General features: G+C 40.7%; 1 protein-coding gene across 2 annotated transcripts in view; it reads right to left on the bottom strand.

Annotated features, from left to right (window-relative positions):
- RPN2 (ribophorin II) overlaps window positions 1–23948 on the bottom strand; it is a 58891-nt gene that overhangs the window by 19444 nt on the left and 15499 nt on the right. For both annotated transcript variants that reach the window (XM_081097095.1, XM_081097094.1), the window contains exons 3-9: window positions 23678–23773; window positions 22215–22390; window positions 20088–20163; window positions 17664–17798; window positions 15420–15596; window positions 13517–13635; window positions 9277–9382 (exon numbers count right to left, since the gene is read on the bottom strand). In XM_081097095.1, coding sequence (XP_080953221.1) covers window positions 9277–9382; window positions 13517–13635; window positions 15420–15596; window positions 17664–17798; window positions 20088–20163; window positions 22215–22390; window positions 23678–23773 — 885 coding nt within the window. The remainder of the gene's footprint in view (window positions 1–9276; window positions 9383–13516; window positions 13636–15419; window positions 15597–17663; window positions 17799–20087; window positions 20164–22214; window positions 22391–23677; window positions 23774–23948) is intronic.

Genomic DNA, 23948 nt, shown 5'->3' with positions numbered 1-23948 from the left:
TACTTCCATTTGAAGAAAAACTGAAGTGGAAGGTTCATCTGGAGCACCGAGGTACAGGGGATATACAGAGATGGCAAGATGTACTTCCTGTGCTAAAGGGACGCATATATGCAAAGCTAAATTATAAGAGACCAGGCTGCTTTAATGGAAGAATATACAAAGTGCTACAAAAGCACAGAAGGACCGTGACTCAAGTTGGCCTTGGGGTATCCCTGGCTGGGAAGTAGAAAATGTAAGGAAGGAGTTGTTTAGCAATACCCCATACTATTAAAAAAAAAACATCTGTCTTCATAGTAACTACTTTGCAAACTTCACCAACATTAAATAAGTCCCTCTTCACTCCAGTGACTCATTCTCTTAACACATTTCGTACCGCTCAGGAGTTTTCCTGTGTTTCGCGTGCCATCTGTTAAGGACCGCTCACGAGTGTTCTCGTTTTTCACGCCCATGGAAAAAGGAGCGAATCTAGATACTTATGTAAATTTTGTTTGGTCCCTTTTCATAGAGGAAAATGTTTTACGCAGTACCATACGTTAAAAAAGTACTAGGAACTTTAATTGTTTTTGTAAATAAAAATGTTATAATTATTGAAAAAACAACACCTAAAGTGCATTATGATGATTTAAATAACGTGCAGTTTGCCCAAAAACGTGTGGTCCCTGGCGTGTGTCTTAGAGATTTCTATGCGGTACGCAATGTGTCAAGAACTCACTCATTTAATTTGTAAATATGATCTTGAAATCATCGTCCCACCTAAACGCCCATAAACAGGAGACAAGTTAAGTAAATAATGGCACATGTATACTATGAATTACTATGGAGCAATTCAAAAGAACAATGTAGATGTTCACAGACTCCTACTTTTGAATACACAGCCATCTATTGGAAGAATTATACTTAACATCACTGCCTGTGATCAAGTCTAAGCAACTGGGTGAATTATTGTGGGGGCTGGAGGAGGAGAGAGGAGGCCATTAAGTTGAATAGACCCTCAAGGAAAAAGCTGGGAGCCTCTACTTCGTGACAAAAGCAGAGAATACAGCTGTTTATAGAATGATCCCTTTTGTGCAAATAAGAAAGGCTATGCAGACATTCATTGATACATGCATCCTTCTTTTCCTTAAAGTGAACAGTTAACTGCTAATAATGGATTCTCAATAAGGAGAAGGACTGGATTGAGGGTTTGAGAGAAGGGTCTTATATTTCATTACATATCTTTTGGAACCTTGAATTTTTTTTAACTACATGCATATTTTACTATTTTTTTAAAAAATAGGGATTATTTGAGTAATCAGATTGCATGCCATATACCTTCTTTTTTTAAAAAATATTTTTTCATTGATTTTACAGAGAGGAAGGGAGAGGGATAGAGAGTTAGAAATATTCGATGAGAGAGAAACATCGATCAGCTGCCTCCTGCAACCCCCACTACTGAGGATCGAGCTTGCAACCAAGGTACATGCCCTTGACTGGAATCGAATCTGGGACCCTTTGTCCATGGGCTAACACTCTATCCACTGAGCCAAACCGGTTAGAGTTACCTTCTTCTTTATAAATGTTTTGTATTAAAAAGTACCTCCACCACCCCAAAAGTACCACCCAATATATATGATTTTAAAAATAATTACTCTCCTTTTCAGCAGATGGATATACACAAACTGACGTTTAAAGACTAGTGTAAGGCTCTTCCATATATGCTAATTATAGTGATAAGGAAGCCATCAGGTTTTTGCTTAGACTCCCGACTATAAACTTACAACAATAAGATGATCACTAAAGCCTACTAATCAAGAGTCAACTGTGTTTGTACTAAGAATATCATAAGTATTCCCAGACAATACAGACACACAAATGACAAAAGGGCAAACTACAGTGAACTCAAGCCAACTGGGGTTTGCTCTCAGCCCTAATTTTAAAAGGCACCCTAAGTTGCAGCTTTTTTATACAGAAATACTGTAGGGCAGTTCTTAAATAGGGAAGTTTTTGAAAAGTCCTTCTATTCCTAAAATCTTACTACAAATGGGTCTCTGAAAACATTGAAAAGAAACGCATTTTTATGATACTCTTTTAAAGCAAACTGAGAAATAAAAACCATCGTAACTTTTTTCAAAGCCTGTTATAAAGGGTTCAACGTAGGATACTTGTTGGTTAGCTTCTTCCTTTAACCAAGCACAGCAAGATTAGTTTTTATAAGAGGGAGGGGACTTGTTTAGCCACTTTAAATGCAGCTAAACCTGTTTTACAGTGAATCATGCTAAGTCCTTTCTTTGGCTGTGCTGCATGCCACATACACCTCAAAAAATGTTTTAACTCCAGGAAATGCGGTCTTTATGCTGAGTAATAACCCCTCTGTTTAGCTCATTATTGTCAAAATTGATGGTGCATTAGGGGCAATTAATGCTAAAGACAGTTCTAAAACCGATGCTTCCTCTGACAGCAAGTGCAATGCAGTGAGTGCTATTACAGGCCTTTCATACCAAACCACTGTTAATGCACTCTGACCAATGTCAAGCATCCCTCAGGAGAGTAAACAGGACCTGCTGACCCACTCTAAGGCTATAAGTGTGACTATTACTGAAATTACAAAGTAAAGCCGCCCATGCGACAGAAGTCAGAGCATGCACACACACAAACATGCACATATAAAGCTCTAATGTAATGAAAAGGGGGAGAGATTTTGAAATGTTTACCCCATCACTGTGAAGTAAAAGGACAGCAATGGCCTCAATAAGGGCTTATTTCATTGCACGAATAACAGCTATTAACTGTTCTATTTCTGCTATTTTGTACTTCGATAATTTTCCCAACAACCACAGAAACACTTGGACAAACACCAAATTTGAATTTTGTACAAAACGCCAAGCTGTTACAGTAATCAAGACAGCACAGTATTGGTGATATAAGGATAAAAATACAGGCTAATGAAACAGAAGTGCAAGTCTAGAAATTAACTCTTAAATTTATTGTCAACTGACTTTTGACAAGGATGACAAGGCAATTCAACAAGAAAAGTCCTTTCAACAACTGTACTGGGGACAACTGGCTATCCACATGCAAAAGAAGAAAGTTAGACCCATACCTCAGACCATACATAGAAATTAACTCAAAATGGATCAGAAACCTAAATGTGAGAGCTAAAACTAAAAAATTCTTATAAGAAAACAGTAGTAAATCTTCATGACCTTGCATTAAGCAATGTTTCTTAGGTATAACACTTAAAGCACAAGCAGTGAAAGAAAAAATAAAGAAATTGGACTTCATCAAAATTAAAGTTCTTTGTGCTTCAAAGGAAACAAGGGAAAAGAGGGCCTACAGACTGTGAGAAAGTACTTGCAAATCATATACCTCCTAAGAGACTTGTACCAGAATATAAAAAGTGCTGCAGCATGTAATAGTTCATGTGTACCATGAGATGAAGAAGGTTGAAAATCAATGCTCTAGATAAACAAGACATGCATAAGGAAACATGTACTAAGATGTTCACAGCAGCATTGTGTGTAATAGTGGAAATCTAAATGTCCAACAATAGGAAAATGAATTAATAAAATCTGATTTATTCACAAAATGATTATTTTATAATTATCCATATTTATGCATATAGCTCTAGTTCTACATGTATAATATGGCTAACAGTCATAAAATTAATATTGAGTGAAAACAAGCAAATTGCAAATGGAACATATATTGTAATGCAAGATATAAATTTTGAGAAGATGCAAATCAATGCAATATATTGTTTAAAAATACATACTCTACATGTAAAAACTGGCATTGGAACAATAAACCCAAAATCTGGGGGAAAAGTGTTTGAGAGATACAGAGAGCTTGAATTTAATCCATAGGGGTTTTATTTCTTCCCCCCAAGATGGAGCAAATACAGCAAAATGTTAGGGTCTGAAAAAGATGCATGGCCAGTAGTACATGAGGATTAATTGTATTATTCCCTGTTCCTTTCTGTGTATTTAAAATAGTGCATACTGAAAAATAAAATTAAGTTCTAGGGAAGCACGATGAAGGGGCACCATTTGCACTGAACCAGGATGCATAGATCAGCATATGAGCAAGGAAAGGGAAGAGCACTGGGTGGAAGAAACAGAAGTCCAAAGGAATGAGCATACTTGGGGATCAGTATACAGTCAAAAGCAGCTAGAGCTGAGGCAATGGGGATGCACCCACACTGAAGTATGTGCATGTGCCTTGTCGAGGACCTTCTAAGTCATACTGAAGGGTCTAGACCTCACTCACAGACAATAGGAACCAATGAAATGTTTATGCAGAGGAATAATGTGTTTTTTGCCATTCTAGTGGCACTTATGAAAAATTAAATAAAAGGACAGCGATCAATGACGATGAAACTAGTCAGAAACTATCTTATCAGTCTAGATCAGTGATGGCGAACCTTTTGAGCTTGACGTTTCAGCATTTTGAAAAACCCTAACTTAATTCTGGTGCCATGTCACATACAGAAATTTTTTGATATTTGCAACCATAGTAAAACAAAGATTTATATTTTTGATATTTATTTTATATATTTGAATGCCATTTAACAAAGAAAAATCAACCAAAAAAATGAGTTCGCGTGTCACCTCTGACACGCGTGTCAGAGGTTCACCATCACTGGTCTAGATAGAAAGTATAGGGCTCTACCCGACTAGGATCACTGCGACTGAAGAACAAAGGGCTCATGCAAAGGCCACTCAAAGGTGGAATCAACAGACTTGGTGACTGACCAGAAGTGGTTGAGTGTAGAAAGAAAGGAAGAGGTTAAGAATGACTGTGGCCGAAACCAGTTTGGCTCAGTGGATAGAGCGTCGGCCTGCGGACTGAAGGGTCCCGGGTTCGATTCCGGTCAAGGGCATGTACCTGGGTTTCGGGCACATACCCAGTGGGAAATGTGCAGGAGGCAGCTGATTGATGTTTCTCGCTCATCGATGTTTCTAACTCTCTATCCCTCTCCCTTCCTCTCTGTAAAAAATCAATAAAATATATTTTAAAAAATAAAATAAAAAAAGAATGACTGTGATTACAGGTATGGCACTTAAAATGAATATGTTATTATCAATTGTAAAGGTAGAAGAAGAAGAGGTTGCAGACAACAAAGGAAAAAAAACCTGCCTTTTAATGTGTTCAGTTGCAAATAAGGCCCCTTAAGGAAGGAAACGAAAATGGAAAGAATCTAGATTTTAAATGTTAAGGTACACACTACAATAGTTCCTATCCAAATTTTGTTAGTGAATGGACTGGGATCAAATGCCTCATGCCCAAAAAGGTCAGGCATGTGGTTGAGAAAAGGCAGAGACTAGAGTTTCATGAAAATTATCTTCCTTTCTGCGAAACTTTAAATATAAGTGTGTAATCTACCTATGTGAAGTAATGCCCCACTTTTGAAAGGTCAAACTTTCCAGCTGTCTCTTGTCTTATCATTTAAAAAAAAGTGAGTATCACAGGAGCCAACCTGAGAAGCTCTCCAAAGACCAAATCTGGGATATGAGCAACACAATAAATGATAGTAGTGAATCATAATCTACAAAGTAAAATCAATATTCATGAGTCCAAAGTGTTATAAATAATTGAATGAATAATTAAATTGGGGTGGGGTGAGACAGTTGGTTTGTTTGTTTGTTTGTTTTTTTACCACAGAATTCTAATTAATAAATGTAGAAGAAATGAAAAAAAGAGAAAGACAAAATCACCTTTTGGCAAGTACGACATTACTAACTGTGGCATGCAAGATCATAAGGACATTTGCAGAGTCTCAAGGTATCATTCCACCAGATACTAAATTACAAAGCAGAAAAACAGCAACTTTACAGTGGGGAAACCTAGCAGACACCGCCTTCACCAAGTGATAAAGATTAGCATGTCAATATCATATACTTGTGTTTAACAAGATGCACTGACAAAGGCAGAGCGTCCCTTTGGAGTATTCTTGCAAAAAATGCATAACCTAAATTTAATTATGAGGAAATTTCAGACAAACCCAAAGTGAGGGATATTCTGCAAAGTAACTAGCCAGTATTCTTAAAAAGTGTCAAAGTCACAAAAGACAAACTATCTTAGATCGGAGAAGGCTAAAGGGATATGACAACTAAAGGACTATGTGATCCTAGATTGAATCCTGGACCAGAAAGGAACATTAGTGGGATAACTAGCAGAATTTTAAATAAAGCCTGTGGACTAGTTAATAGTATTATATCAGTATAAACTTCTTGGTATTGATAATTATTTTTGTTATATAAGATGTTAATATTTGGGGAAGCTGGGGAAAGAGCATATGAGAATTATTCATACTATTTTTGCAACTTAAGATTGAAATTATTTTTAAAATTTTTAATTTAAAGGTGAGTAGAGTTCGGCCGTTGTGGCTCAGTGGTTGAGTGTTGATCCATGAACCCGGAGGTCATGGTTTGATTCCTGGTCAGGGCACATGTTGGAGTTGCGGGCTCAATCCCCAGTAGGGGGGCATGCAGAAGGCAGCCGATCTCGATGACTCTCTCTCATCATTGATATTTCTATCTCTCTCTCCCTCTCCCTTCCTCTATCATAAATCAATAATTTTTTTTTAAAAAAAAAGAACCAGAGCTTTTAAAAAATACATTAAAAAAAAGAAAAAGGTGAGGAAATGATATTTGATAGTAAAGAAAAGAGTTGTTACAAACAGCATATATTTAACTATTCAGGAAAGTTAATAGTACTACTCCAAGTTCACCTGATCCAACAGAATGCATGACAATGTAGTTGAGTAGAAGCAGCAAAGAACAGGGGCAGAAACATTGAGAAATTACCACTAAAAGGAGAAAGCAATATCATAAGGAGAGTTGCTGGAGCTGCACAGGGCTCAGCCTCTAAACTAGCTCTCTTTACCAGGGCACACTCACTAACCTGGTACTGTACAGGAGATCCACCCAAGTATAAGCTGGATGTCCTTGGACAAGTTACTCTACCCCTTTGAGCCTCAACTATGAAATGAAGATGACTCCATCCATCTCTAGTGGTTGTCCTAAGAATAACATAATATACAAAGAAGTACACAGAACTGTACTTCTCATGTCACAGGCATTCAATAAAGGGTTCATACTCATGATCCTAATTCAGAGTAAGAAAAGGCTAACCTGCCGGGAGCCAGTCCATCCTTGCTGTTTCAAGGGACCTGGCATATATGGCATACTGTTCTTAATATGTTTGCTCACCTTCTTGGCACTATATGTTTTAACCAAGGTCGCCTCTCTGAGAAAGGTTGTTTCCCCAAGTAGGGATTTTCCCCTGAAGTTAGGGAGGGAATAAAATCCCTTAACTAAGTGCCAGGCGGGTAATTAATCACTTTAACTACGAATAATCATGCTTAAGCTACATAATCTTTACTCCCTGGAATGGAGATAAGAAACGCCCTAACCTTTGGAATAGAGATTGATAGGATTGGAATCAACTGGTATAAATACAGATGTAACAAGACAGCAAGAGACAGAAGAGAGACAGAAATTGGCACAGAACCTACACAGAACGTTCTCTAGAGACAGAAGAACTTCGCTGGAGAGAACATGGCAAAAGATCCTGGACAGAAACTGGCCTCAGAACCTAGAGACAGAACCTAGCGAGAGAACATGGCAAAAGATCCTGGACTGAACCTGACTACAGAAATTGGCAAGAGGACCTGACTAGAACCTGGTGACTGAATCTGGCTGGAGAACCTAGCGAGGGAACTTGGCTACAGAGCCTGGCTGGAGAACCTGGAGAACCTGGCTGGAGAACCTAGCAAGACAACATGGACACAGAAACTGGCTGGAGATCCAGAGCAGAACCTCTCTGGAGATCCAGACCAGAACTTGACTGGAGATCCTGGATAGAGATCCTGGCTAGGCTGCTGATCAACTGAACGCTGTCTCCGTGTCATTCCTTCTTCGCCAACTCCGTCCACACCTTTGGGGACCCCTGGACCCGCTGGGGTTGGACCCCGGCACTAACCCATTTCCCATAGTTTAAGAAAGTAGGAAAATCGCCCTGGCCGGTTTGGCTCAGTAGATAGAGCATCGGCCTTCGGACTCAAAGGTCCAAGGTTCGATTCCAGTCAAGGGCATGTACCTTGGTTGCGGGCACATCCCCAGTGGGGAGTGTGCAGGAGGCAGCTGATCAATGTTTCTCTCTCATCGATGTTTCTCTCTCATCAATGTTTCTAACTCTCTATCCCTCTCCCTTCCTCTCTGTAAAAAATCAATAAGATATATTAAAAAAAAAAAGAAAGTAGGAAAATGCATAATTCATTGTAAATGTCTATCCAAAAAGGTTAAAATGAAAGCCACAGTGCCTGAAGGGGTATACTTCAATTAGCTAAGAAAACCACTCATGTGAAATACCTCATACCCACAAAGCACCAGATAAATTAAACATAGCTTTCCATCCTTAAAACCACTTGGATCTTCAACACAACTAGAGTCAGCTAAACATCTGAAGCACATCTATAATAATAAAAGCATAATATGCTAATTCGACCAGTTGACTTTCCTGACAAAGCCAGGTCTGCAAGGGCCAAGGCAAGCCACCGCAGTTGCAAGGGCTGAGCTCCTTGCACGAATTTCGTGCTTCGGGCCTCTAGTTTCAATATAAAAGATTACCAATTTTGCCCTAGCCACTTCACTCAGTGGTTAGAACATTGGACTGTGGACTGAAGGGTCTCAGGTTCAATTCCAGTCAAGGGCATGCACTTCAGTTGCAGGCACATGCAGGAGGCAACCAATCTATGTGTCTCTCTCACATCAATGTTTCTCTCTGTCTCTTCCCCTCCCTTCCACTCTCTCTAAAAATCAATGGAAAAAAATATCAAGTGAGGATTAACAACAACAAAAAAAGATTACCAATTTTCTGTTGTACTTCACCAAAAGAGCTCACTACAGTGCTATCTATCACTTGATATTTTTCATTGACCAATTAGCATCAAGTACTGTTCTAAATCTATCAAGGCCCACCACAAAAACATTTTAAGAATACTTATGCCTCAGTGGAATTATGGGTGATTTTTACTTTTTCTACTTGCCAATTTTGTGTAAATTTTTAATAAGTTAAATGGAAAATGAGTTAATTTATAAACAAAACTTGCTATAATCAAGTTCTTGGCTAATTCTGTCAAATAGCATATTTCAAACCTATCCCTCTTTTAATATAGTCACATTAGCATGACCGTAAAGTGAAGTCAACATACCAGACAATCAATGCTGTGTGCCTATTCAGTCATTTCTTTGGATATAGCAACATGGCAACGGGGAAGACAACAAAAGCACTTACCTCTAAACTATTTGCAATATAACGATTGTCACCTTCAACTTTGATAGAGAAGTCGTAATAACCACTGGACAACTTGACATTCACAAAGTTTAGTTCAAAAACATTCCTGTTAAGAATGACAGGGGGTTAGCAAGCACTCACATGGGGAAGTCATAAATACAACAAATGGGCTGCAAAGAGAGGCACTCCTAGAGACAGTCCAGGGCTACACCATTATTTTGTTGTTATTGTTAATCCTCACCTGAGGCTATTTTTTTCCACTGATTTTTAGAAGTAAGGAGGGAGGGAGAGAGGAAGAGAGAAGGAAAGAAACATCTATGTGAGAGAGACACATCAATTGGTCACCTCTTGCACATGCCCCGACTGGGGATCAAACCTGTAACCCAGGTAAGTGCCCTTGATGCATTCTAACCATTGAGCAATAGCACCCAGGACTACACCATTTCTTCCCTTTTGATTATAATGTGGGAAAAACTTAAAAAACAATTAAAAAATCAACTCTTCTAAAAAAATCCCACCTCTCTGGGGTATAGTCTTTCACAATGAAATGCAAAACAGGTGAATCTACAATATGATCCCCATTATGTTAAAAAAGAAAAAGAAAAGAGTGATTAACTCTAACTACATAGCAAAATCCTCAATGTCTTTTACCATTCCACTGATCATCCCTAAAAATGACTTTGCTTTTTTATTTCACATATTTCCTACATATCTTTAATCACTAAGAATTGCATTTTCTAAAACTCAAAGTTCCTGATCTCATTAACTTACTAATTTAACATTTAACAAAGTTTCACATAAAATTGACCTTTAATTTTAAAAAATTTACATAACAATAATATGTAGCCATTAAAAATAAGGCTATAAAAGAATATTAATCCTTTTGGGGAAATAATCATGACACATTGTTTTAGATAAAGCATAATCTTAATTCAATTTTTAAAATATATTTATATGCATAGAAAAAAGCCTACAGAAGAAGATAGTAAAATGTTAATAGCAATTACCTATAAGTTGTACAATTATGGGTGACATTTTTTTTTGTGTTTTATCATATTTTTTCCTACAATAAACACATATTACACATCAAAAAAAAATTATTAAACTTAAAACTGGCTAGTTAAATAACAACTAGAGGCCTGGTGCATGAAATTCGTGTACAGATAGGGTCCCTAGGCCTGGCCGTAGATCAGGGCCGATCGGGGCCTTCTGGCTGCCGGCCACTGGTCAGGACCTCCCTTCCCTAGCTGCAGGTTGCGGCCTTCCTTCATTCCATGCCGCCCCCTGGTGGTCAGTGCACATCACAGTGAGCAATCGAACTTCCGGTCTCCCTGTCGAACTCCCGAAAGGACAATTTGCATATTAAGCTTTCATATAAATATATATATGAAATACACTAGAGATCCAGTGCACAAAATTCGAGCACGGGAGGAGGGGGGGTGTCCCTTAGCCCAGCCTGCCCCCTCTCACAGTCCGGGAGCCCTCAGGGGATGTCCTACTGATGGCTTAGGCCCGCTCTCCACAGGGAAGCGGACCTAAGTCGCAGTCTGGCCTCCCTCAGCAGGAGGCAACCGGGCTGATCAGGGGAAGGCGCTACCCCCATCACCACGCTGCTGCCGCCACTGGCAGTCACCACAGCCGCCAAGGTGTTTTCATCAACACGGACTCCAGTCCCTTCACCACGAAAAAATGACAACTTTCTTTAGGCATTTTCAAGATGTCTCTTTCATGTGATATAACATTTCTTTCTTTCTTTCTTTTTATCCTCTCCTGAGGATATTTTTCCATTGATTTTTAGAGAGCGTGGAAGAGAGAGGGAAAGACAGAGAGAAACATCAAAGTGAGAGGCACACTTCGATTGGTTGCCTCCTGCATGAGCCCTGACCTGGGCCCCGGCCAAGGATGAGCCTGCAATCTAGGTACGTGCCTTTGATCAGAATCGAATCCGGACCCTGTGGTTCGCAGGCCAAGGCTATCCACTGAGCCAAACTGGCTAGGGCAGGATATGACATTTCTTAGCTCCTCCAGCAGCGGACCTTCGTTTTTTCCTCCAGGAGTGAGGTGGAAAAACCCTAGAGCACCTTCTTGGATTCTTTATTATCCAAGACCAAGAACACTGTGAGTGGCGTACAAGAAGCTTAGCCAATGAGCGGCAAGAAAAGGTGTTTCCTCTGCGGCTCACGTGCAGAGGCGGGACTGCTGACGTGCTGCGGCTGCTAGGGCAGGCAGCCACGCCACAACCACTGGGGCTGGGGTGGGTCCCCCGTGTGTGTGTGTCTCCCCGCACCGGACCCACCCCAGCCCCATCCATGCCATGGCCACTGGGGCTGGCCCCCGTGTGTGTCTCCACTCCAGGGCCGCCCCCCCACACCACCCATCTCTGGGCCTGCGCCATCCATGGCTTGCTACACCATGCATGCAGTCCCCTCCTGCCCATCTGCATGCACAGCCTCCTCCTGAGCCAGTTGTGACTGTTATGGCATCCTGGCTAATTTGCACATATATCTTTTTATATATAAACTAGAGGCCCGGTGCACAAAAATTTGTGCACTCGGGGGGGAAGGGGGGCGTCCCTCAGCCTGGCCAGTGCCCTCTCGCAGTCTGGGACACCTTGGGAGATAACACCCTGCTGGCTTAGGCCTGCTCCCGGGTGGCAGAGGGCAGGCCCAATCCCTAGGTGCAGCCCCTGGTCGGGCTCAGAGCAGGGCCGATTGGGGAGTTGGGGCACCGCCCCCTGTCATGCACAGAGCAGGGCGGATCGGGAAGTTGCGATACCACCTCCAGTCACACTCAGGGTAGGGCCGATTGGGGGGTTGGGGCACCGCCCCCTGTCACACTCAAGGCAGGGTCGATGGGGAGGTTGCAGCGCCACCCCCTGTCACGCACAGAGCAGGGCCCATCAGGGGGTTGAGGAGCGCCCCCCCCCCACCGTCACTCAGAGAGTAGGGCCAATAGGGGAGTTGGGGCACCGCCCCCGTCACACACAGAGCAGGGCCAATCAGGGGGTTGGGGCGCCGCCCTCTATCATCCACAGAGCAGGGCCAATCAGGGGGTTGGGACACCACCACTCTCACACTCAGGGCAGGGCTGATGGGGAGGTTATGGCTCTACCCCGTCACACACAGAGCAGGGCCCGTGGAGGGGTGGGGGGGGTTGGGGCACCGCACCCTGTCACACACAGAGCCGCAGGGCGATCAGAGGTTGGGGAGCTCCCCCGTATCAGGCACAGAGCAGGGCTGATCAGGAGGTTGGGGCGCCTTCCCCAGTCACGAACAGAGCAGGGCGGATAGGGAGGTTGTGGCCCCACCCCGTCACACACAGAGCCGCAGGGCGATCAGGGGATTTGGGCGCTGCCCCGTCACGCTGATCCTGGTGCTGGGAGGCATATTACCCTTTTACTATATAGAATAGAGGCCTGGTGCATGGGTGGGGCTGGCTGGTTTGCCCTGAAGGGTGTCCTGGATCAGGGTGGGGGTCCCCACTGGGGTGCCTGGACAGCCTGGGTGAGGGGATGGTGGCTGTTTGCAGCTGGCCACACACCCTTCAGGGTGGGGGTCCCCACTGGGGTGCCTGGCCAGTCTGGGTGAGGGGCTGAGGGCTGTTTTCAGGCTGGCGGGTGACGGAATCTCCCAACCGCTCCTTTTTTTCTTTTATTTGTTTTAATTCTGGGCCAGCTTTAGCTCTGAGGCTCCAGCTCTTAGGCCTCCGCTCCTGAAAGCAGGTATCTGGTTTGTTTCGGTTCTAATCGAAACTCTGTATCAACTCCAGCTCTGAGGTCCCAGCTCTCTGAAAGCTGGTTTCTGGGGTTTTGTTTAGCTCTATATTTGTTACAATGTTTGAAACTGCAGGCTCAGAGGCCGGCAAGGCAGGCAGGGAACGTTGCAGTCCTCCGTCACTGAAGCAAGCAAGCCTCATGTTAGTTTCAAGCTGCCTGGCTGCCGGCCGCCATCTTGGCTGACAGTTAATTTGCATATCTCGCTGATTAGCCAATGGGAAGGGTAGCGGTCGTACGCCAATTACCATGTTTCTCTTTTATTAGTGAAGATATATAGATATAGATGACAAGACAGAGACAACTATAGGATTTTGGTACCAGTAGGTCAAATTTACCAAACCAAAGTTTAGGTAAATTTGGTTTTATGATCTTGGTAATATCAGCATTAATCTGGGTTACTTTTGCTGCGAGCTACTTTCCAAAACAAGTTTATTGGCCCCTGATAAAAATATGCTCAGAACTTACCCTACAGGGGTGAAAGAGGTCTTCTGGAGGACAGTGGCTCTGGAAGCAACAGATTTAGCATGTTCTAGTTTAACAGTGGCCTGAGTCAGAGGCTGGGACAGAACATTGGTAACCTGCAACTGGAAATAAATTTAAAAATTATCTGTAGCAACCAAGTTGGAGGGAACACAGAATTTTGTTCTGGGGTGTTTTATCTAAAGGGAGTGCGCTCTGCAGAAGAAACACCTCATTTTAGAAAACCTTCACTGACCTTTGGTCTACTGTCTATCAGAGATCAAATACAGAAAAACACAATTATATTGGGAATGGGATAGATTATAGAATGTTAAAGGTGGGGAGGATCTTAAAGATGATCTTGTCCAATGATCTCATTTTTCAAATAAGCAAACTAGAGCCCAGAGAAAGAGAATGACTGACCAGATCACACAATTATGTTACCTTCTTTCTATTCCCTGTTCTATCCACTCTACCAGAATATATTTTAAAAAAATATATTAGCAAGAAAAATAGTTCAGGAAAGTATGGGCAATGAGAAAATTAAGGAAATACGGATAACATTAATAATTATCACTTGCTGAAAGTCAACTATTTGCCAGATACAAAACTAGGTCCTTTATTTTCCCATCAATCATCAGAAATAGATAGCTTAATCTCTATTTTAGAGATGAAGAAACTGAGGCCACAGAAGGTTTAAGGACTGCCAAAGGTGGGATTGCCACTTAAGTGACATATAGGACAGAGATTTTCAACCTTTTTCTTTTCATGGTACACTAAACTAATTACTAAAATCTGCAGCACACCAAAAAATATATTTTTTGCCAATCTGACAAAGGAATTAGTATAATTTTGAATCATTCATACTGGACGACTATTGTTGTATTGGCTGTTGTCATTTTTTTATTTTTATTTGAGAATCTAAGGAAAAAGAGGTCAGTGCCCCTACTAAATAGTCAGGTAGCTCATGTTTTAAAAATTCTTGCTGCACACTGGTTGAAAATCGCTGATCTAGGATTCAAACCCAAGCCCAGTTTGTAAGCCAGTATTTTTCTACTTTGCTCTTGTACGACTTCCTGTCTCATGATGAATTATGTTAATTAGGTTACTATTCATTCTAAGTAGGTTGTAAGTAGGGGTAGGAGAGGCAATTTTGAAGTACAGGGCACTTCCTCAGGAGAATATCTGCAGGAGCCACCAAAATAGAACTGATGGGACAGACAGAACTGTCCCATGTGGAACTCCCAAGATTTAGATATAAAATGCTTCATTTTTTTTTTTATAAAGATCTAACTTATCAGTGATTTTTAAACAACAGCAACAAAAGCTTCATTTGAGAGAAAAATCTCTAAGTGAATTCAATAATGGTGCATTTGCTCTCTGTTCAGCGAGTTAACACAATAGAGAAGTCTATGGTTACTGCTGAGTGAGAAGGAGGGTCATACAATGAAGAGACAGAAAGATACACTGTCAACACCAGGAAGGAAGATACCTGATATTTATTTTAACAACTATAAGTACCAAAAGTACTCAGGAATTTTAAAATAATGTATTTAGAAAGTTTTGGTGTCAAAAAATGTATTTTAGAAGCAAGACTTCTCTATACTTCTCTGGAGTTATGAACCCAGAAATGCAATTTTCTTGTACTTAATTTTTTTAAAGCCTTATTATTAAAATTCCTCTAGAAAAAAAAGGTCATTTTTTTTTTTTTTTATAGATCTCAGGGGTTTTCTGACTAGCTCACCCAGTAGTCCTGTCCCATTTCCAGGCTAAGGGAATGAGCCTTGCTCTACATTACTGGGTAAGTGCTCATGGGTGACAATAGGTTGTGTAGCAGTCTTTAGATTTCTGAAAGCCTCACACTGGAAATGGCAATCAGGGCAGCATGTTTGGAGCATGGAGGTCATACCCGCAGGATCGCCTGTTCATGAGTGTCAGAAGGAGAGCCCTCGGATACAACCACAACTGGCACGTGGTAGCGATTCTGGGAGAGTGCAGCGGCAGCAGAGGCCACACTGAAGGCTTCTGAGAGTGAGTCAAAGTTCTTCTTGCTAAAGATCGTATTCATTAGCTGGATGACCTGATCCTGAAAGAAAAGGGAAATGCAGCTTGAGATCTTCCTCCAGCAGGAAGGCAGGAGAGCCAACATCCCTCCCCACTGGCTCAAGTCATTCCTTATCTGTTTCTAGGTGTTCACGTGGAAGGTCTTTTAGCCATTAATCCAAGTTGGTAGATGGGGGGAAGGCAAATATTCACTTAAGTTTAAAACTTAGGTTTAGTTGTTTATTTTATACATCTTCCAGTATAAACTGAAATTCGTGCATTTATTTGTTAACCATTTATTAAATGTTTACTAGACATTTGCAAGGTAACTGTAGGTAACTACTGAGATATGAAAGTATATTATAAAATATACAAAACAGTAACCATTTGTTCAATGTCTATACGTGCCAGACACTGTTATAGATGCTTTATGTGCATTAACTCAAATCTTGACAAAAACCTGGAAAAGACTAATATTATCAATGTTTTTCAAATAAGGAAACTGAGTCTAAAGGAGGTTAAGTAACTCCCACAAGTTATTTACGGAAAAAAAAAAAAACAAAAACAAAACAAGACCAAAATTCACATGTAGGTCTGTTTGTCCCCAAAGTCCTTCCACAATAAAATTCATTCTTTCCTGATTCCTCTCACCTTCCCAGCTAAGCTACCTCCCCTCACAGCACACCTATAAGCAGAACACGGCAGCCTAACAGCCAAAATATACATTAGAGAGAAACTAAAATAACTCTCCATTAAGAATTAATGGGCTGCTTAGAAGAGAAAACTGAAAGCAATTTTTTTTAAAAAGTAGAACCTAAAAGGCATTATTAAAATTCTGAAGGTTGTTTACTTAGGAGGAAAAATTTTCCATTTCAATCAGTTTTGTTTTTTAAAATCTACCATCTAACAAAAAAGCTTTCTTGTTCCCGACAGTGTTATTCATAGTCGACATGAAATAATTTTCTTTAATTGACCAATTACATTTTTCCATCACTAGGCTGTTGACATGTTAAAATGGGTGACTGTTCACCAGGACGGTTATGTCAAAAGCAGTGACAGCAAAATTACTCCATCCAAATACCTGATTACTAAAAGCTTGGGAATAAAGCAAGAAAAAGTTTAAGTTATATACAAAGAATATCACCAATTTATCTAACATATTGTGCATAAAAAAGTCCCTAAATGATTTGTATCCTACGACCCACATTTTTGCACTTTAACTCAAAAACAGAAATTAAAAGACATTATGATATCTCCAGACCTCCTACACTTAGGATGAAGGAAAAGACAACATAAGAATGCTAATACATGAATAAATTATTAGATCATGTCCTCCGTAGAAAATATGAAATTAATTCAAATTACCCAGGCAGATAATCATTTACTGTTTACTTGAAAAAACTCAGCACAGAACTCCTAATGCATAAAAGAAAGTTCTAACTTGAAACCCCAACCTCTCCTAAAATTAAAACAGCAGCAGCTTATATTTTAAGCCCTTTAGATCAAGAGTGGTAATCTTCCCGTAAATAAGGGGTACAAAGAGGGTCCTACTCCAAAAGACTTCCCACACACATCCCGCTAAAGGTTCATTCAGGTTAACAAGTTCCTCTTGAAAAAGAAAAAAAGAATTAACTCTTGGTGGATGTCTGGTAGACACACAAGCCTCTCATTGAACTATATCAATCAACAAAGATTAGCTAAGATTTAGCCACTGCTAAATGAGGGGGGAGGGAGGACAGGCAATTCTGAAGCACTTCTCAAGAGAAAGAGGATTTGCATGGGCCACCAACACGGAAAGCATTCATGAGACAAGTGGGAGTTATCAGGAAGAAAAGGGAGGTGAAACAAGAGTAATACACTTGGCCTCCTTGTCACTACCTCATACGTTCATACCCCATTTGAAGCAAGTGTAACAAACTGTCTACATGTCTATCCCACTGACAACCAGCTTCTTGAGGACACCTTTCTATTTCTCATCCTCAATGCCTAACCCAAGACACTGAATGACTACACCCAAGGCTACTGAACAGCTCTCTGAAAAAAGCTATCTGGAGCAGATAAAGTCAACAACCCCTTTGGGATTCACTCTTGAGAATTGTTAGACAGGCACCTCCTTAATGGATGGCTCGGTTCCCACATGGTCCATGAGCTTGTAGGTGGCAGCCACAAATAATGCTGTTGTTTCCAGTCCTTCTTCAAACTGAAGATATACACCTCCCAGTTCATCCAGGCGAGCAACAAGGTCCTGTCACAACAACATAGAAGTAAGTTGGAAGTCACGTGAGAACAGAAATGAGAGTGCAACAGTTTTGAGAAATCTCACTCTAAATCTGGAGACCACCTCAGTAACTTAGTATTTCTCAAAAAAAAGTGTAGGTAGAGAGTAAAGTATATTGTACAGGCATTTGAAGAGAACATTGTCTTCTGCAGCTCTATGAGTATACCTTCCCTGACCCCTTGTACTCAAGTCTAAACCCAGGAGTCATGATACTGAAGGCACCACCTGCTCTGGGCAGAAGGCCAGTGGGTCAGGCTACAGTGCACACAGGAAGCATTGTGACACAGACAGATTCCATGACCATTCATTTGGATACAGCCTACAGAGCTGAGCATTTCTCTTTCCTAGTCAATGCTCTAAGGATGAAGCGAGACATACTGCTCTCCTGGGCCACATGATGAGGTAGCTAATGTGCTTCTGGAGCATCCAGTGATGACACTGGCAGGCTGCCTGTCATCACTGACTATGCAGTCCAGGAGCAGCAGGAGGTTCTGGGCACTGGAAAGCACAGAGTAATAAAAAAAACCACAGTGACCACTTGCTGAGCACCTATTATGTGCGAGGTACTTCAGCACCTCACTTGTTCCTACAACCACAGTAAAAGGAAACTGAGACTCAGACATTAAATAATTTGCCACAAAGTAGTAAGTGGCAGAAAAAAAATTTTACTTTCAGGGTTTTTGGCTCTAAATAAACTTGGACTATGAAACTATACCTACAAAAAACTGAAAAAGTAGTTTTTTGCCTAAGTGATGTGGTAACTATACTGGCCTAACAAATACCTTCTAGGACAGGGGTGGCCAAACATGGCACGCCAGTAACTTTTGCTGGCACGTGAAACCCTCTCTTATAATCTTCCATTTACAATTTTTGTGAACATTTGAATGACTTAAATGTTAAATTACAAGGAACTGACAAGACACTTGATGTTATGTTTGGTTACATAAAGGCTTTTGAAAAGAAACTGGAAGTCTTTAAGAGGGATGTGGATGGTGAGAGATTTCGATATTTCCCAAACCTCAAGAGGCACATCAAAGACCTCCCAAAAGCCCTAACCAGTTTGGCTCAGTGGATAGAGCATCAGCCTATGGACTCAAGGGTCCCGGGTTCGATTCCAGTCAAGGGCATGTACCTTGGTTGCGGGCATATCCCCAGTGGGGAGTGTGCAGGAGGCAGCTGATCAATGTTTCTCTCTCATCGATGTTTCTAACTCTCTATCCCTCTCGCTTCCTCTCTGTAAAAAAATCAATAAAATATATTTTTTTAAAAAAAGACCTCCCAAAAGATGACAGAACAGACTGTCAAAGCCTTCAAAAGCATTTTTAAACATCATCGAGTCAACTATTGAGCAGTTCTTCTCAAGATTTGCAAAATTCAGAGAACTGGAAGAGACAGCAAAATTCATGAGGTTTCCAGACAGCATGAAACTGGAGGAACTAAACTTACAAATGTTTTCATGGATAGACATGACTGACTTTGAAATGCAGTTGACTGAATTTCAGAGTAGCTCAATTTGGAAGCAGAAATTTATTGACCTTAGAGTTGACTTGGAAAACATTGAAAAAAGCGATTAGAGACAGTACCAGAGAGAAGTGTCAAAAACGAACTATTGAGGACTTAGAATGCCATTCCAGAAAATTTTTTCTGTTTAAAAAACTTTGCAACAGCGTTACTCTCCATGTTTTCATCCACATACGCTTGTGAATCTTTGTTCTCAGTGATGAATTTTGTTAAGTCTCGTAATAGGATTAGCCTGACGGATAAAAGTAGTAGCTTGTGCATATCTCTGAAGGTCACGAAATATAAACCTGATGTAAAATCTCTGTCATCAGTGATGCAGCAGCAAAAGTCCCACTGATAATATCAAACAGAGTCATAAAGTTTTCTGTCGGACTATCAGTGTAGATGTATACATTAAAAAATAAATGTATTTTTCATCATCATATACTGTGTTTTTGTCACTCTAATGAATTTTATTATTTCTTCAAGGTTCTTCACATACGTACACCTTAAGAGATATCAAGTAGGTGTAACATGTTCTCAAAAATTAGGGTTGGCACACAGAAGAATTTTGAGTCAGAGATTTTGCTGGTTTTGGCACATACTCACAAAAAGGTTGCCCACCCCTGCCCTAGGACATTGCTGTGATACAAAGAACATAAGTGTGCCATGAATATGAACATGGCTATACTAAATCATGCATGTCTATCTGCAAGCTCTTCTAAAGAGTTTTATTTTATTTAAATAAATTCACACCTCAATCTCCTCCACGATGCTCCTCAGGTCAGCCTGCTGGGACAGGTGAGATGCTGTCTGGAGAGCCTGGACTGTTCTGGAAGGTAAAAAGTAGAACCCTAATGAACGGCAAGTCTCCTTTCAGCTATTCAGCCCTTCCTATATTGAGACACCTTCATGAATATCCTACTTTTATTTTTCAGAATAAGACAGTTTCAACCTTTAAGGAGCTTATTTATAATCTTGCTGGGAAAGATGTGACAAAGACCAGTACATTATAAAGGCCATTACAGCTAGAAGAAGACCCATCTGTACAATAGGACCCACAAGAAGTACTGTGGGCATAGAGAAGAGAGGGAGCATAGGTTCACCTCCCTCTGAAAATCTATTTCATTCCTAATGGCATCACATACAGAATAATGAGACTAGATTAGGTTTAAAAGAGATAGACTCTTGGAGAGAACAGAATTCAATTTGACCAAGGTCAATTTGGCAGAAGTCGACTGCCTGTTAATTTTCTACTTTTCTTACTCCAAGACCAAAGAAATATTGTAAAATCTACACATGTAGATTGCTGGGTAGAATTTGGAACAACTTTTCTGAAACCAACATGAGACAAGTGTACAGTAAACATGTGTTGAATAACTTAATAATATATTATATAAATGTTTCCATGAATACATATACGGTAAATATACTTCATTCTTTTTTTAAAAAATAAGATTTTTTTACTGAATTTGAGAGAGAGAGAGAAAACATCAATTTGAGAACAAAATATCAATCAGCTTCCTCCTTGCACACCCCCTACCGGGGATCAGGATCAAGGCTACAACTCGGGCGTGTGCCCTGACTAGAATAGAACTGGCTACATTTTGGTGCACTGGATGACCCCAAACCAACTAAGCTACAACAATAAGGGCAAATATACTTCATTCTTATTAGCAATAACGTAGTATTAGATGCACTGTAATTAGGTCCAATTAATACACTTAATGTCCAATTGATAAATATTAAATGTTTTACTGGGTCATACAATGCTATAATGATAACCCTTACACATATAGACAGATATTTTTTTAAATCATTGAAGTGAAGTTCACATAGCCATTTGAAAGTGAACAATTCAGTGGCACTTAGTGTATTTCACAATGTTGCGCAATCACCACCTCTATCTAAAATATTCCCATTATCTTTTTCCCATTATTCTTTCCAAAATATTCCCATTAATCCCAATTAAAACCTTGTGCCTATTAAGCATTTTCTTTCTCTCTCTCTTTCTCTCTCTCTCACACACACACACACACACACACACACACACACACACACACACTCCACTCCCACCCCAGCCCCTGCAGCCACCAATCTACATTCTGTCTCTATAGATTTACCTATTCTGGATATTTCATATAAGTGGATCATACAATATATGATCTTTCATGTCTGGCTTCTTTCATAAGGTTCATCCATGTTATAGCACGTGTCAGTATTTCATTCTTTTTTTTAATGGCTAATTCATATATTTTTATACACTTACGAGTATATTTCTGTAAGATAAACTTTTTAAATTAAATGTATTGGGGTAACACTGGTTAATAAAAAGATCATCTTTTTAAGGTAGAATGTGGTAGGTATGTACACATCAGATTTTTTATTAGATTCTTCTCTTGTTACAGATAACTTGGAAAATATAAATGGTGCTTTTCTGAGTTGAATAGAAAAAAGCTGAGGACCCTTGGTGGTTAAGCAAACTGCTGCTCAACCTGGAACTAGCTTCCTAATTCCCAAGAGAGGATTGGGCCTTTGTATAAAAGCACCATTTATTGAGTCAATGTGCTGGGGCATGTACAGTGAGAATTTGTCTGCTTTCATAACGATCACGATTAAGATTCCCTCCATGGAAAACTAATTCCATTAAGAAGACCATGATGAAGGCACTGATGGAAAAACCTGAGCAGCTTGGAGAAGACTGTGTCTAGGTGAGCTGCATGAGGACAGGAACCTTACCTGTCTTAGTGTAGTAGTACACCTAGCAGAGCACCTGACACATAGTAGATGCCCAGAAAATATTTGCTGAACCAGTGGATGAACCCTCTCAGGATAGTATCCAACACAAATGAAGCCTGAGAAATACTTGAGATGATGACTCACGCTAGCACGGTCTCTTCCTTGCTGAGGCGAGTGGTAAGGGCACTGAGGGCTTCTTGGGAAGCCAAGGGAAGGCCAAAGCCGCTTAGGGCTGCAACTGCATGGTAGATCTGGGTAACAGACGAGTCTTCACTCACAGCTGCCAGAAGCAGATCTTTGGTCTCATTTGAAATAGAGATCTAAGGAAGGAGTGGCAGATACAGAGTTTTAGAACAGTTGCTAACAATTAGTAGCACATATGCCAAAGATGGCACACAGAGCAACTGCCAAAGTCACACCACCCACCTGTCACATGATCATTCCCCCTCGACTACTCAGATGGCAGAATTAAATGTTTTTAAAACCTTAACACAACACTTGAAAAAATTCTGCAAATTACTTGTCTACTTTTATGGCTCTTCTATGTTCAATAACATGGATTTCCATATTGGTGTGGGGCATTCTTTCTTTACTTTGAACATTTTTAAATGTTAAAGGGAGACAGAAAGAAAAATCAAGGCTTCCCAGGAGAGAGGCAACTATAGGAAAAAGTTATTTAAAATTAACAAAAAGTGAAAACTCACAGGAAAAATAAACCACACTTCCTTTAAAAAAAAAAATCACAAGAGCCCAGCTGGTGTGGCTCAGTGGTTGAGCATCAATCTATGAACCAGGAGGTCATGGTTCGATTCCAGTCAAGACTCACGCCTGGGTGGCGGCCTTGATCCTCAGTGTGGGGTGTGGGCGTGCGGGAGGCAGCCCACCAATGATTCTCTCTTATCACTGATGTTTCTATCTCCCACCATTTCCCTTCCTCTCTGAAATCAACAAAATATACAGATAAAAATCACAAAAATGGAATTCCAATCCTCACTAATGGATTTTTATTGTTTAAACTAGAGGCCTGGTGCACGGGGTCCCTCAGCCTAGCCTGAGCCCTCTCACAATCCAGCAATCTGGGACCCCTCGGGGGATGTTAGATAGCCAGTTTTGGCCTGATCCCCGCAGGCCTGATCCAGACAGGAGGGAGCCCGATCCTGTACGTTGAGCATCTGACCCTGGTGGTCAGTGCACATCATAGCAACTGGTCATTCGGTCACTTAGGCTTTTACATATATATATATATATATATATATATATATATATATATATAGACTAGAGACCCAATGCACAAAATTCACGCAGGAGTCGGCCTTCCTTTGATCCTTGTTCCCAGCTACCAGCACTGGCTTCCCTCTGGCTGCCAGCAGGCACCCGGGACCTGGGCTTCCCTCCGGCCCCAGCTTTGTCTGGAAGAACATCCGGAATGACATCCAGAATGATGTCTGGTCTAATTAGCATATTACCCTTTTATTGTTATAGAAGATACAGACACATACATATATATGCATATATAAATACATAAATCTATATCTGACATGACCCTCCTTCTTTAAAAATAAACTTTACGATTTAAGGTACATAAAAATGTAGGAAGCTGGACTCACCTCACAACCTGAGAGGACCTGGCTGGCCTGGGCAGCGTAGAACAGGGAATCCACATTGCTGGGATCAAGGTTTGATTTAATGAAGGCGCATGCTTTCTAAAAAGGGGGAAAAGTCAGTAAGCGGTGATATACAAGTGAGTGGGAAAGGCAACCATGTTTTTTGGATGACAAAATTCTAAGCAATCTATGATGGCTTAAAGTATGAGTTACATAAGGTTTCATTTTTTAAGTTCTTACTTTCTACAGAACACTGTATTATCCCAAATTGCTG

This window comes from Myotis nattereri, assembly GCF_964212035.1.
Source record: "Myotis nattereri genome assembly, chromosome: 8".
Taxonomy (NCBI): domain Eukaryota; kingdom Metazoa; phylum Chordata; class Mammalia; order Chiroptera; family Vespertilionidae; genus Myotis; species Myotis nattereri.
Note: the sequence above shows the minus strand (reverse complement) of the source record. Positions and strands in the feature narration are given on the sequence as shown.